Below are 14989 nucleotides of genomic sequence, written 5' to 3'. Positions count from 1 at the left end.
AACTAACTCTGACATTGGTTGAACATGTGTCAGGAGTCAGACTGCAGATCCCAGTCTCTGCCAGTTACTTGCTATATAACCTTGGACAAATTGTTTAAACGCTCTGGGCCTCAGCTTCCTCACCTACAAAACAAAACTTGTGAAGATTTAGCAAAATAAAAACACTTCATATTCAATAAATATGTTTTAATTGTTAACTTACAGTGTTTTCGTGAGGACCAAATGAAATCATCACTGTGAAACACTTTTGTAAACTATAGGGTGGCAGAAAATTCTTTTTATTTTTTGAGACAGGGTCTCATTCTGCCACCCAGGCTCCAGGCTAGAGTGCAGTGGCACGATCTCAGCTCACTGCAGCCTCCACTTCCCAGGCTCAAGTGATCCTCCCACCTCAGCCTCTGGAGTAGCTGGGACTACAGGCGAATGCCACCATGCCCAGCTAATTTTTGTATTGTTTTGTAGAGACAGGATTTCGCCATATCACCCAGGCTGGTCTTGAACTACTGGGCTCAAGCAATCCGCCCGCCTGGGCCTCCCAAAGTGCTGGGATTACAGGTGTATGCCACTACACCTAGCCTCCAGGAGACTCTGATAGCATTTAGGAGCACCGAGAAGGGGGGAATTACTCTAATGGAAAGAAGGGAGGATCTGGAAATGGGCAAGTAACATTGGAATTGAAGCCTGAAGGATTAAGGAACATTTCAAGTACAGAAGAGGAAGCTTGACACAGCATGAGCAAAGCTGAGGAAGAAGATGATACACTTAGAAAACCAAGAGCAGGCTGATACATAACCATACTGGTCCCATTACCCTTCCCTCCTCTGGTACCAAGGCTACATCTTAAGCTATGGCCTTGCAGTCATTCTTCAACAGGATCTGGGCGCTGGCTAAGCTTAGCCTCGGCCTGGCCTAGAGTCACTAAACCATGGGCATGGATACAACATAAGTAACATTGCTGATTTCTGCAAAATACAAATGTGCTCCCAGGGTTATGCTTGTATCCTGGAAGGGAGAGTAACATAGGAGAGCCCAGGCCTTTACAGTCAGCACAAACCACACCAGCTATGACAACCCAGGAAAGTAACCACCTTACTCAACTTCCTTTTTCTCATCTGTTAAGTGAGGAAAATAAAACTCACCTACCCATGAGGATTGTTGTGAATGACACAGAACTTGAAGGGATGTCTTGTCCAGAATTGGACTTAACACACTGGTTCCCATAACACATCCTCATATTAGCATAAGCTAGCATCTGATAACAATGCTGTGAGGTACTAGAACCCAGGTCAGGAAGATATCCTTTTGGAATCATGCAAGAGTGTGAAAAAATACAGTACAGTTTAAGGACTATGGAAGGAAGTAATGTTATAAATTCTGCTTATCTGGTTGGACTCTGGTAATAGTTTGGAACATGGTTTAGAATAAGTGAAAATGAGCTTCTTCCTCATTTGATTTCCAAAGACAGTACATGATACTCTAGTTAAGAATCTGAACCAAGCCAGCTAAAAGCACAAAAATCTAGTCCTAAAATGTGCTAATAAACAGAAATTTATTTTCTGAAAAACTTAAACAGATAAATGACAAAACATGTTCATTAACAGTCAACAATAAGGCAAGGAAGGAATTCACACTCTATTCCTCAAAGCAGCTCCGCAGGGCTTATCAAATAAGCTTCTGATACAGTTTATACTGTAGTTGAAGCTGGTTTCAGAAAAGCCCATGTTTTCTTTAGTCAGCATGCTGGGTAAGAAAACTCCGTGAACTCTTTGGCAAAGTCTCTTTCTGGCCTTTCCTCTTCCTACCAGTTTTGGTCATGGTCCCACCCAAATAAAATGGAGGGATTCAGATTTATCTTACATATAATCTTTCATCTAAACACTGTCTGCAAATGCCTAAGTCCCACCATGCCCTACAAGCTCACTCACATACACAGCATGTCATGCTCACATAACGGGAAACATGCCAAAGATAGACACCCAAAATTGTAAAAAGGCCAGGTGCAGTGACTCACACCTGTAGTCCCAGCACTTTGGGAGGCCAAGATGGGCAGATCACGAGGTCAGGAGTTCGAGACCAGCCTGACCAATATGGTGAAACCCTGTCTCTACTAAAAAATACAAAAATTAGCCGACGTGGTGGCATGTGCCTGTAGTCTCAGCTACTCAGGAAGGCTGAGGCAGGAGAATCGCTGGAACCTGGGAGGCGGAGGTTGCAGTGAGCCGAGATTGCGCCACTGCACTCCAGCCTGGGCGACAGGGCAAAACCCCGTCACAAAAAAAAAAAAAAAAAGTAAAAAAATATGTTTCTCTTTTCTCCACCCCTCTATTCTTTTGAGATGAGGTCTCACTCTGTCACCCAGGCTGGAGTGCAGTGGTGCAATCTCGGCACACTGCAACCTCTGCCTCCTGGGCTCAAGTGGTCCTCCCACCTCAGCCTCCAAGTAGCTAGGAGTAAAGGTGCACACCACCACGCTCAGCTAATTTTGTATTTTTTGGTAGAGATGGAGTTAGTTTTGCCATATTGGCAAGGCTGATCTCGAACTCCTGAGGTCAGACAATCCACCCGCCTTGGCCTCCCAAAGTGCTGGGATTACAGGCGTGAGCCACCATACCCAGCCATAGATAAATAAATAAGTAAATACTTTTCCCCACTCTCCAACAGGGGTTCTGCCTTCTAAACACCACATTTTGAAGCATATGCTTCCCAAGCTTTTCTCATAGCTTCACATGACGATAACAACTAAGGAAATTTAATATAAATATCAACGCTCCCTGTAGGTCTTTCCTTTCTCTTCTAGTGAATAGGTCCCACTCCCATGACAAGCTCCCAAAGGGAAAAAATTGTCTAGGGCTAGAGAAAAGTAACTGGCATAGCCGTTCCAACACAAGCTCCCAGGTCTTCCCAGAGTCCACGGTTTGAGTCTTCAAAATTGCTGCTGAAAGGCTGCAGAATGAGTCCAACTTGACTTCGGATTACGGCTATCATACAAATCCAACCTTTTGTAACATATATAAAATCAACAATCAAAGGCCAATAAGACAGCCAACTCACAAACTCCAATGATAACTGATGTGCAATTACTGCCAGGGCAGAACACCTGGCATTGAGGAAGAGCACACACCTCTGAAGTCCCTTAGGTTCAGAAGGGCATTTGACACAGAGTGGGCCTCTGATAATTCATGAAATGCATTCTGAAGTCATCCAGAATGGACGCTGCAATCTGCTGTGCTTGGGGGGTTGCCTCACTGTGCTCCTGGATATCACACAAAAGCTGCAACCCTTCTTCTTCAACTAACATTTTGCAGTATTTGCTGGCTGAAAGAAAATCAAGCAGAGACACTCCATGGACAACTGGCATTTTAAATATTCCCATGTCACCACATTCACCTTGCTGAAGAAAGAATACAAAGGTTTAAGCTCTTTGGCCTAGGAATTAACAGATAAAATGAGTCAATTCTAAAGCAGTACGTCAAAACTTAAATAATGCTTGGCTTGTAGGAGATAACAGATGCTCATTTTAGTATGTTTACTTCCAGACAACTCTACGCTTCAAACATCTTTTTTTTTTTTTTTTTTTTTTTGAGACAGAGTTTTGCTCTTGTTGCCCAGGCTGGAGTGCAGTAGCGCAATCTCGGTTCACTGCAACCTCCACCTCCCGGGCTCAAGCAATTCTCCTGCCTCAGCCTCCCAAATAGCTGGGATTACAGGCATGCGCCACCACACCTGGCTAATGTTTTTGTATTTATAATAGAGATGGGTTTCACCATGTTAGTCAGGCTGGCTTGAACTCCTGACCTCAGGTGATCCACCTGCCTCAGCCTCCCAAAGTGTTGGGATTACAGGTGTGAGCCACCATGCCTGGCCCAAACATCTTTAATCCTAGCTAAATGATGTTGAAAACACCAGATGTGGCCGGACGCAGTGGCTCATGCCTGTAATCCCAACACTTTGGGAGGCCGAGGCAGGCGGATCGCAAGGTCAGGAGATCGAGACCATTCTGGCTAACACAGTGAAACCGTTTCTACTAAAAATACAAAAAAATTAGCCGGGCATGGTGGCGGGCACCTGTAGTCCCAGCTACTTGGGAGGCTGAGGCAGGAGAATGGCGTGAACCTGGGAAGTGGAGCTTGCACTGAGCCGAGATCGTGCCACTGCACTCCAGCCTGGGCAACAGAGCAAGACTCCGTCTCAAAAAAAAAAAAAAAAAAAACACCAGATGTTAAATAAAATATAATTCATAAATTTTTTAATGCATAGATGAATGTACAAACTAAAGGAATTTTCCAGGAGCTGGAAACAAACAGCACTTCAGCTAGTGTAAGCTAACCTGCAGCTAAGCCTGCAGCAGAAAGAAACTGGTGGTCTTAGTAATCGAGGCATTTCAATTTCAGCTTGCAGAGTTGGAGGCAAAATCCGTACATAAAAGTAGACCCACAAACGGCTAGATAAGAAAAGGGATAAGATCCTGAAGCATCTCTGTCATGGATGGGGCTGTAGGGGTATACGGGAGTAGGAGAGGAGAAATCTTCTCATGACCACAATCCCAAGTGGGTAATAAGGTTTGAATTTACACTACCTGAATGTTGCTGAGAAATTAATATAAAAAAATGAGCACAAGCCTAGGGAAACCCCTGGAGCACTTCACAGAAGCGAATACAAAACCGCCGCAGGGACACGCCAATCCATTCTAAAATGAATTCTCAGAAAAACAAGCCCTGCTAAAGTTGACTTCACAATCCAAAATTGCCCCCCGTCAACATTAGCACACATAAGATCAGATAAAGACCACAAAATAATTACTTTTAAAGAAGAAAAAAATAGGAATATCTGGAAAAGAAGCAAATAAAATGTTCAGGCATTTAAAAATGTATCACTGAAATTAAAGACTTCAGTCCAAGAGCAGATTTAGACCCAGTTGGCTGGGTGCGGTAGCTCACACCTATAATCCCAGCACTTTGGGAGGCTGAGGTGGGTGGATCACCTGAAGTCAGGAGTTTGAGACCAGCCTGTCCGACATGGTGAAATCCCATCTCTACTAAAAATACAAAAAATTAGATGGGCATAGTGGTGGGCCTCTGTAATTCCAGCTACTCGGGAGGCTGAGGCAGGAGAGTCACTTGAACCCAGGAGGCAGAGGTTGCAGTGAGCTGACATCATGCCACTGCACTCCAGCCTGGGCAACAAGAGCGAAACTGTCTCAAAAAAAAAAAAAGAAAAGAAAAGAAAAGAAAAAGATTTAGACCCAGTTAAAGAGAAATAGGCCAGACATAGTGGTTCATTCCTGTAATCTCAGCACTTTAGGATGCCTGGGCAGGAGGATCAAGGCAATGTAGTGAGACCAGGTCTCCACAAAAAATAAAAAAATTAGCTGGGTGTGATGCTACATAGTCCCAGCTATTCAGGAGGCTAAAGTGGGAGAGTCACCTGAGCCCAGGAGGTTGAAGCTGCAGTGAGCTGTGACTGTGCCACTGCAGTCCAGCCTGGGCGACAGAATGAGAGTGAGACCCTGTTTCAAAAAAAGAAAAAGAAAAATTACCTATCAAGAAATGATAATTAGGCTGACAGTAGACCCCAACAGCAACGATAGAAAATAATGAAAATGGCCAGGCGTCGTGGCTCATGCCTGTAATCCCAGCACTCTGGGAGGCTGAGGTGAACATCTGAGGTCAGGAGTTTGAGACCCAGAATGGCCAACATGATGAAACGCCATCTCTACTAAAAATACACAAAAAATTAGCCAGGTGTGGTGGTGCATGCCTATAGTTCCAGCTACTCAGGAGGCTGAGGCAGGAGAACCCCTTGAACCTGTGAGGCAGAGATCACGCCACCACACTCCAGTCTGGGTGACAGCGACACAGACTGTCTCCAAAAAAAAAAAAAAAAAAAAAAACTAAAAGAAAATATTTTTCTCCCAAATGCTAAAATATAGTAACTATCTGGAATTCTACACCCAGCTATATTATTAAGAGTAAGAATAGGGGTGGGGTGACAAAGAGATTTTGTCAGTAATACACTATCAAAACCTGAATCCAGAAAAGGAGTGGTGGGGGCTTAAAAAAAAAAAAAAAAAAAAACAAGCAGTGATGAGCAAAGAAAATGGTATTCAGCAAATTGAGGCTGGGCGCAGTGGCTCATGCCTGTAATCCCAGCACTTTGGGAGGCTGAGGCGGGCGGATCATGAGGTCAGGAGATCGAGACCATCCTGGCTAACACGGTGAAACCCCGTCTCTACTAAAAATACAAAAAAATTTAGTCGGGCATGGTAGCAAGCGGCTGTAGTCCCAGCTGCTTGGGAGGCTGAGGCAGGAGAATGGCGTGAGCCCAGGAGGCAGAGCTTGCAGTGAGCCGAGATTGCACCACTGCACTCCAGCCTGGATGACAGAGCGAGACTCTGTCTCAAAAAAAAAAAAAGAAAAGAAAATGGTATTTAGCAAATTGAAATAAGCCTTGACTGTAAAATAGTAACACCTAAACTATCTTTAAGGATATGAAAACAAGGTAGAACTAAACTATATTGATTAGTCATGTTCTTGGATAGAAATACTCATTTGTGGCTGAACATGGTGGCTCATGCCTGTAATCCTAGCACTTTGGGAGGCTGATGCAGGAGGATCACTCAAGCCCAGGAGTTCACAACCAGCCTGGGCAACATAGCAAGACCCTGTTGCTTTTTGTTTTGAGGTTTTTTTTTTTTTTTTTTTTCAATTTAAAAGAAAAAAAATTAAATACATTTTTTAAAGAAATACTCATTTGTCATAGGGATGGGAATTCTCTTTAGGTTGACTTATAAATCTAACATGATGCTGATAAAAATACTGTAAGGGTTGCTCTTTTTGGAGAGAACCCCAGGCATGGTAGTGTACACCCATAGTCCCAGCTATTTGAGAGGCTGAGGTGACAGCATCGCCTGAGCTGAGACTGCAGTGAGCTGTGATCAAGCCACTGCACTTCAGCCTTGGCAATGAAGTGAGACCTTGTCTCAAAAATAAAATAAATTAAATTTAAATTAAATTTTAAAAATAAAATAAGATGTTTACCCTTCTAGTTGTTGTGAAGATTAAATGAGTTACTCATAAAGTGCTTACAACATTGCCTGGCACATAATAAGTACTCAACTGAATTCTAGTTGTGGTTAGTTTCTCCTGTTATAACTGTATGAGTCTGTTTCAGGGCTATTCTGATCCAATCATCTGCTGTCTATCTATTCATATGTCAGAACCACTCATGGCACCGTTTTACAATGTTAAGAGAAGTCTACGGGCAAGCTCCTAAAAACCACATTTCTTTCTTTCTTTCTTATCTTAGAGACAAGAGTCTAGCTCTGTTCCCCAGGCTGGAAGTAGGCAGTTGCCTGATCATGGCTCACTGTGGCCTTGAACTCCTGCGCAAGTGATCCTCCTATCTTGGCCTCTCAAAGTGCTGGGAATAAAAGTGTAAGCCACCAGGCTGAGCCCATAAAACACATTTTTCTGGCCAGGCGCAGTGGCTCACGCCTGTAATTCCAACACTTTGGGAGGCCGAGGCGGGCAGATCACCTGAGGTCACAAGTTCGAGACCGGCCTGGCCAACATTGTGAAACTCTAACAAAAATATAAAAATTAGCCAGGTGTGGTGGTGGGCACTTGTAATCCCAGCTACTCGGGAAGCTGAGGCAGGAGAATTGCTTGAACCCAAGAGGCAGAGGTTGCGGTGAGCCAAGATAGCACCATTGCACTCTAGCCTGGGCAACAAGAGTGAAACTCCGTCTCAGAAAAAAACAAACAAACAAACATTTTTCTTTGTTAGTTCTTTCCTGTTGATTCTATCAGATAAACTTTAGAATAATTTTCAGATCCTCCATCTCTTACCTATTCGTTTGAATTATATTACATTAATAAACTGAAAAGAAATGACATCTATATATCTAATAGGTCATTCCATCTTAGAAAATGGAATGATCCCATAATTATTTCAGGCTTTTAAGTGATCTCAGTTTACTGCATGTCTCATTACCTGTTAAAGGCATTTTAAAATATTTTATGTTTTTGTTAATAAAGTGAGCGATGGTATATTTTCCCTTAATTACATTTTCTGATTTTTGCTGGCATAAAACTATCGGTTTTTATACACTTGCTTTACAGCTAGTCAACAAGCTAAACTTTTAATTCTAAAAGTTGTCTCTTGGGTTTCCTGTCGTAAAATAATAGCTTATATCTCCTATAATACAATGAAAAATTGTATAACAATTCTCAAAAAAGGATATCAACGGAAAATTCTCAAAGGGGATTTTACTTTTTTAAGACAGAATGCAGTGGCACTATCATAGATCACTGCAGCCTCGAAATCCTGAGCTTAAGGGATACTTCCACCTTGGCTTCACGAGTAGCTGCGACTATAGATGCATGCCATGCATACCTGGCTAATTTTTTTTTTTTAATGGAAAAAACGTGGGTGGGGTCTTGCTATGTTGCCCAGGCTGGTCTCAAACTCCTGGCCTCAAGCGATCTCCTGCCTCGGCCTCCCAAAGTGCTATAATCCCAGCACTTTGGGAGACACCTCACCTGGCCTCAAAAGGGATTTTAAATTGCAAAACATGCAGAAATATTTAATCTGTCTGGGAAATAACCCCTGACTCCTGGCCTCCCAGTCTCCCATAGACCATTACACAGAAGTAGGTCCACGTTTTACTAAAGGAAGAGTGTCAGCAATAAACTGTTGAGTGAAAAGACCAAGCTATAGGACAGCATGCACAGAATGAGCCCATTTTGTTAAAAAATATATTTCATACATACAGCACCTACTAAATATAGCATGGATATAGAAAAGCATCTGGGAGATTAGGTATCAAATTATTAATGGTGCTTGTCTGTGGGGAATACAAGTAGGAGCAAACTTTTACTTTCTATTTTGCTTGCTATCTACCCCCAAATAGATTACTAATTCTGAAGCATTGCTTTAAGCTAGTAAGATCTTTTTTCAGTTTCTTTTTAAACACACCTAAATTCAGAGGACAGAGGTAGACAATTTTTGCACATCCATCTCGAACTTAATCATTACACAGAAAAATAGGTGGAAAACTATTATGTTTTGAATATATGTTGAATACATACGATTTTTACTGCAGACATGATACATAGCCCATAGTGCCCAGAGCTGAACCTCTGGTTGAGAGAAGTTGCCAAGGAGTGGGAAAAATGTCTTGAAAGATCTAAAACAAAAAGAAGTACAAAGATGTTAATCCCGAACTCAGGCCAGTGTTCAGGGATATAATAATTTATACTACATAATTAATATAATAATGTATATAATTTTCACAGCCGGGCATGGTGGCTCATGCCTGTAATCCCAGCACTTTGGGAGGCCAAGGCAGGTGGATTGTTTGAGCTCAGGAATTCGGGACCAGCCTAGGCAACAAGGTGAGCCCCCATCTCTACAAAACAAACAAAATTAGCTGGGCCTGGTGGCACATGCCTGTGGGGCCAAGTGGGAGGATCCTCAAGTGGGAGGATCACTTGAGCCTGGGAAGTCAAGGCTGCATTGAGATGTGATCCTGCCACTGCATTCCAGCTCCAGCCTGGGCAACAGAGCGAGACCCTGACTCAAAAGGTTGAAAAAAAAAAGAAATTTCAACATTTTCCCCACAGGGTCAACTCCTCCCTGTGACCGAGCATACAATGAAGCTATTATTTAAGAAACTGCATTCTGTGTTAAACTCTTTATATGTTCAATATCTCATTGCATCCTCAATCTTGCACACTGTCAGCCTCATTTTACAGACAAGGAAAGCTGACCTTCTAGAAATGACCTTCCCAATATCACAGAGAAATAGGATTTGAACATAAGGCTAACTGACTCTAACACACTATCACTGTATCACTGAGTACAGCCTTTAAGAAAAGCACAACATTGGGCCAGGCACGGTGGCTCACGCCTGTAATCCCAGCACTTTAGGAGGCCGAGGCGGGCAGATCACGAGGTCAGGAGATCGAGACCATCCTGGCTAACATGGTGAAACCCCGTCTCTACTAAAAATACAAAAAATTAGCCCGGCATGGTGGCGGGTGCCTGTAGTCCCAGCCACTCAGGAGGCTGAGGCAGGAGAATGGTGTGAACCCAGGAGGTGGAGCTTGCAGTGAGCCAAGATTGCACCACTGCACTCCAGCCTGGGTGACAGAGCAAGATTCCATCTCAAAAAAAAAAAAAAAAAAGAAGAAGAAAAGCACAACGCCATGAAATTACCTATAGGTCACCAATGCTGTCATCTTACAACTTGAACTTGGCCAATTCTGTATGGTTGCATGCTACTCCAAAAACAAGAGAGAGAAACCAAGATTTGAATAATCCATCATTTACAACAAAATGTTTCAAAATCTGGGAATGGTTGAACAAATTTAGATACATTTACTTGGCAAAATATCAATCACATAACGATTATATACATAGAATATCTTAATAATGTGGGAAAAATTACAAGAACAAGGGGCATCTGTTTAAAGATACTGGACTGAGCACACATTTACCTCTACTCCCTCCATAATCCCATTAACAGAAAGTAAAACAAAGAACAATGCACATGGAAAAATGGTAACTGATTTAATACCTAGCACTTGGAAAGGTTAAAACACAAACCAGGCTGAGCGCAGTGGCTCACGCCTGTAATCCCAGCACTTTGGGAGGCCGAGGCGGGCGAATCACGAGGTCAGGAGATCAAGACCATCCTGGCTAACAGGGTGAAACCCTGTCTCTACTAAAAATACAAAAAACTGGCTGGGCGCAGTGGGGGCGCCTGTAGTCCCAACTACTCAGGAGGCTGAGGCAGGAGGATGTCATGAATCTGGGAGGCGGAGCTTGCAGTGAGCCGAGATTGCGCCACTGCAGTCTGGCCTGGGCAAAAGAGCAAGACTCCATCTCAAAAAAAAAAAAAAAAAAAAAAAAAAAAATTGACACATGAGGTACTTCCTGAAGTAAAATTACAGGTAGGGCTGAAAATAGGAGGAGCGGGCCAGGCACGGTGGCTCATGCCTGTAATCCCAGCACTTTGGGAGGCCAAGGCGGGTAGATCACCTGGGGTCAGGAGTTCGAGACCAGCCTGGCCAACACGGTGAAACCCCGTCTCTACTAAAAAAAATACAAAAATTAGCCGGGTATGGTGGTGTGTGCCTGTAATCCCAGCTACTCAGGAGACTGAGGCAGGAGAATCGCTTAAAGCCAGGAGGCAGAGGTTGCAGTGAGCCGAGATGGCGCCACTGCACTGTACTCCAGCCTGGACGACAGAGCGAGACTCCATTTTGGAAAAAAAAAAAAAAAGAAAGAAAAAGAAAATAGGAAGACTGGTTCAAAGGATTCGGACTCCCCGATTTCTTCTGTGATCCTTAATAAAAACGTCTGGACTGGGCAACCCCATAAACAATTCAGGGTGGGAACACCATGCTAAAAATGGGTGTGTCTGGAGTTAAAACCTAAATACTAAATGTTGAGATTCCCCGCCCCTCAACTCTCTTCTTTTACTAGGTTTTCAGACTATTGGCAATGAAGCTCATAATTTTTTTTTTTTTTTTGGAAGATGAATTTTCACTCTTGTTGCCCAGGCTCATGGAGTGTGATGGCACGATCTCGGCTCACTGTAACCTCTGCTTCCTGAGTTCAAGCAATTCTCCTGTCTCAGCCTCCCAAGTAGCTGGGATTACAGGTGCCCACCACCATGCCCGGCTTTTTTTTTTTTTTTTTAATTTTATTTATTGGCTGGGTGCAGTGCCTGACTCCTGTAATCCCAGCACTTTGGGAGGCTGAGGTGGGTGGATCACCTAAGGTCAGCAGTTTGAGACAAGCCTGACCAACATGGTGAAACCCCGTCTCTACTAAAAAAAAAAAAAAACAAAAAAAACAAAAAATTAGCTGGGCGTGGTGGCAGGCCCCTGTAATCCCAGCTACTCGGGAGGTGGAGGGATCACTTGAACCCAGGAAGCAGAGGCGGCAGTGAGCTATGATCATGCCATTGCACTCCAGCCGGAGCGACAGAGCGAGCCTCTGACACATTCTACCTGTCTGCAGTTTTCAATCAGTCCCACTCTTAGCTGTCCCCACGGACAGCTCAGGATCACCCTAACTTTAGGAAAATCTCTAACACAATGGAACAAAATAAATAGGAAAAAAAGCAACTTGCAGGAAACGAACAGGAAAACTTAAAAATTAGGCTCGGCATGATGGCTCATGCATGTAATCCCAGCACTTTTGGAGGCTGAGGTGGGCAGATCCCTTAAGGTCAGGAGTTTACAACTAGCCTGGCCAACATGGTGAAACCCTGTCACTACTAAAAATACAAAAGTTAGTCAGGTGTGGTAGCACGCAGCTATAGTCCAGCGACTTGGGAGGCTGAGGTGGGAGGATAATTTGAACCCAGGAGGTGGAGGATGCAATGAGCTGAGATCACACCACTGCACTCCAGCCTGGACAACAGACCGAGACTCATCTCAAAAAAAAAAAAAAAAATCTCTTTTTTAAATTGGCCGGGCATGGTGGCTCACGCCTGTAATCCTAGCACTACAGGTGGCCAAGGCAGGTGGATTGCTTGAGGTCAGGAGTTCTAGACCAGCTTGGCCAACATGGTGAAGTCGTCTCTACTAAAAACACAGTAATTATTGTGGTAATTATAATTACCAAAATAACAAAATACAGGTGTGCATTACCACACCTGTAATCCCAGCTACTTGGGAGGCTGAGGCAGGAGAATCACTTGAACCCAGGAGGTGGAGGTTGCAGTGAGCTGAGATGGTGCCACTGCACTCCAGCCTGGACAACAGAGTGAGAGCCTACCTCAAAAAGATTAAAATAAAATAAAATAAAATAACATAAAATAACAATATAAAAATAAAATAAAATAATAAAATAAAATAAAATTTAAAATTATCATTATTACATTCAAAGAGATAAAGAGAAAAATAGATACAGGAACTATGAAACAAAAACAGGATATTATATTTTTAGAAGAGGATTCAGAACAAAAAAGAAAGTGAGATAGATATGAAAAGATGAGTCTGGGAAGGCCAACATCCCAGAAAAAAATGATTAAAGAAATGTCGGCCGGGCGCGGTGGCTCACACCTGTAATCTCAGCACTTTGGGAGGCCGAGGCGGGTGGATCACGAGGTCAGGAGATCGAGACCACGGTGAAACCCCGTCTCTACTAAAAATACAAAAAATTAGCCGGGCGTGGTAGCGGGCGCCTGTAGTCCCAGCTACTCGGAGAGGCTGAGGCAGGAGAATGGCGTGAACCCAGGAGGCGGAGCTTGCAGTGAGCCGAGATTGCGCCACTGCACTCCAGCCTGGGTGACAGAGCGAGACTCCGTCTCAAAAAAAAATAAAAATAAAAAATTAAAATAACAATAAAATAAACCCACAAAGAAGAAAAAAATTAACAAAAAATAAACAAAAAAATGAAAATAAACCCACAAGGCAAGCCATTGTGATTTCTCAACACTGAGGACAAAGGACAAAAACCTTAAAGCTTAAAAAAAAATTGCACAGGAGTTCTCAACAGTGATCCTGACAAGTAAAAGACAATGGAGCAAACATTTTTAAATTCTGAAGGAAAAGGTTTTTTTTCTTTTTATTATTATTATTATTATTATTATACTTTAAGTTTTAGGGTACATGTGCACAATGTGCAGGTTTGTTACATATATATCCATGTGCCATGTTGGTGTGCTGCACCCATTAACTCGTCATTTAGCATTAGGTATATCTCCTAATGCTGTCCCTCCCCCCTCCCCGCAAGGAAAAATATTTCAAAGCTAGAATTCTATACCCAGCCATTTGATCAATTAAATGTGAGGGTAAAATAAAGGCCTTTTTAAACAGGTATAGTCTCATTTCATGACTGTCTTAGGAAACTACTGGAGAATATGGTCCAACAAAAGGTGGGAGTAAACCAAGATATAGGGAGGCACATAAACCAGGAAACACAGAATCCAACAAGAGAGGCAAAGGGAGTCCCCAAGGATGATAGTAAAGGAACATCCGAGGATGACAGCAGTCCACCATATACTGTATACAAAACAAGCAGACCACATGGAAGGAACGCAAAGGCTCTAGGAAAGAAAATCCTGAGAAGGTGAAGTATACAGAATATATATGAAGATTTATACCTTGAGTATACACTTACAAAGGCTGTGCATCAAAACAGTGAGAAAAAGAATCTTAGTTTCCCAAAGTGGGAAAATGAATTGATAGATTCCTAAAGCGATAAAGTCAAGAACAGCAGCATAATATGTTATTTAGAAATAAGGAAGTTGGCTAGGCACGATGGCTCATGCCTGTATTCCCAGCACTTTGGGAGGCCAAGGTAGGCAGATCGCTTGAGCTCAGGAGTTTGAGAACAGCCTGGCCAACAGGGCAAAACCCCATTTACAAAAAATACAAAAATTAGCTGGGTGTGGTGGCACACATCTATAGTCCCAGCTACTTGGGAGGTTGAGGTGGGAGGACCGCCTAAGCCTCCGAGGTTGAGGCTGCAGTGTGCTGTGAATTGTGCCACTGTGCTCCACCCTGGGAGACAGACCCTGTCTCAAAAAAAGAGAAACAATAAAGTAAATAGTTTTTAAAAAAAGCTGATGAGAATGAGGACTGAAATAAGTCATATGCAACAAAATGTTAAGAGAGAGAGTTTTGGATGGAAAGATATGGGTTAGTAGTAAGTTTTTCTATATTTTTCCCACTTTCTACAATCATATTATTATGATTTAGAAAACTACATTTTCTGTAATTAGAGATTACTCTGGATTTTGTAAAGAAGAATGTGGTTCCTGTACCAGATCTTGGAGAAGAGTACGCCTCTGGAAGTCACGGGATATCCAAAGCTGTCTGTCAGATGTCAGGTGGGCTATGATACCTGCAGCAAAATAGCTGACTTCCATTTCCCTGCTACAGAGTAAACTGTTGATATGCTTCAGCACATCTTCGGTCACCAGCTTGGAAGAGAGCTCTCTGACTTCTGCTATGTTGTTCTACAGGTC

At 42.9% G+C, this 14989-nt stretch overlaps 1 protein-coding gene across 4 annotated transcripts in view; it reads right to left on the bottom strand.

Moving 5' to 3' along the window:
- Positions 1–2263: 2263 nt before the first annotated feature.
- The window catches only part of ZYG11A (zyg-11 family member A, cell cycle regulator), a 61139-nt gene continuing 48413 nt past the window's right edge, over positions 2264–14989 (bottom strand). The window contains exons 11-14 of one of the 4 annotated variants that reach the window (XM_032136577.2): positions 14786–14980; positions 10219–10280; positions 9090–9187; positions 2264–3315 (exon numbers count right to left, since the gene is read on the bottom strand). In XM_032136577.2, the coding sequence (XP_031992468.1) occupies positions 3140–3315; positions 9090–9187; positions 10219–10280; positions 14786–14980 (531 nt within the window). In that variant the 3' untranslated portion in view covers positions 2264–3139. Of the gene's footprint in view, positions 3316–7022; positions 9188–10218; positions 10281–14785; positions 14981–14989 lie in introns of those variants that run through there. The other 3 variants (XM_058430896.1, XM_058430898.1, XM_058430897.1) reach the window with 3 other exon arrangements.

Source organism: Hylobates moloch, unplaced genomic scaffold (genome assembly GCF_009828535.3).
Source record: "Hylobates moloch isolate HMO894 unplaced genomic scaffold, HMol_V3 SCAFFOLD_18, whole genome shotgun sequence".
In the NCBI taxonomy this organism is placed as follows: Eukaryota; Metazoa; Chordata; class Mammalia; order Primates; family Hylobatidae; genus Hylobates; species Hylobates moloch.
The sequence above is the reverse complement of the archived record's forward strand: the minus strand, read 5'-3'. Positions and strand labels throughout refer to the sequence as shown.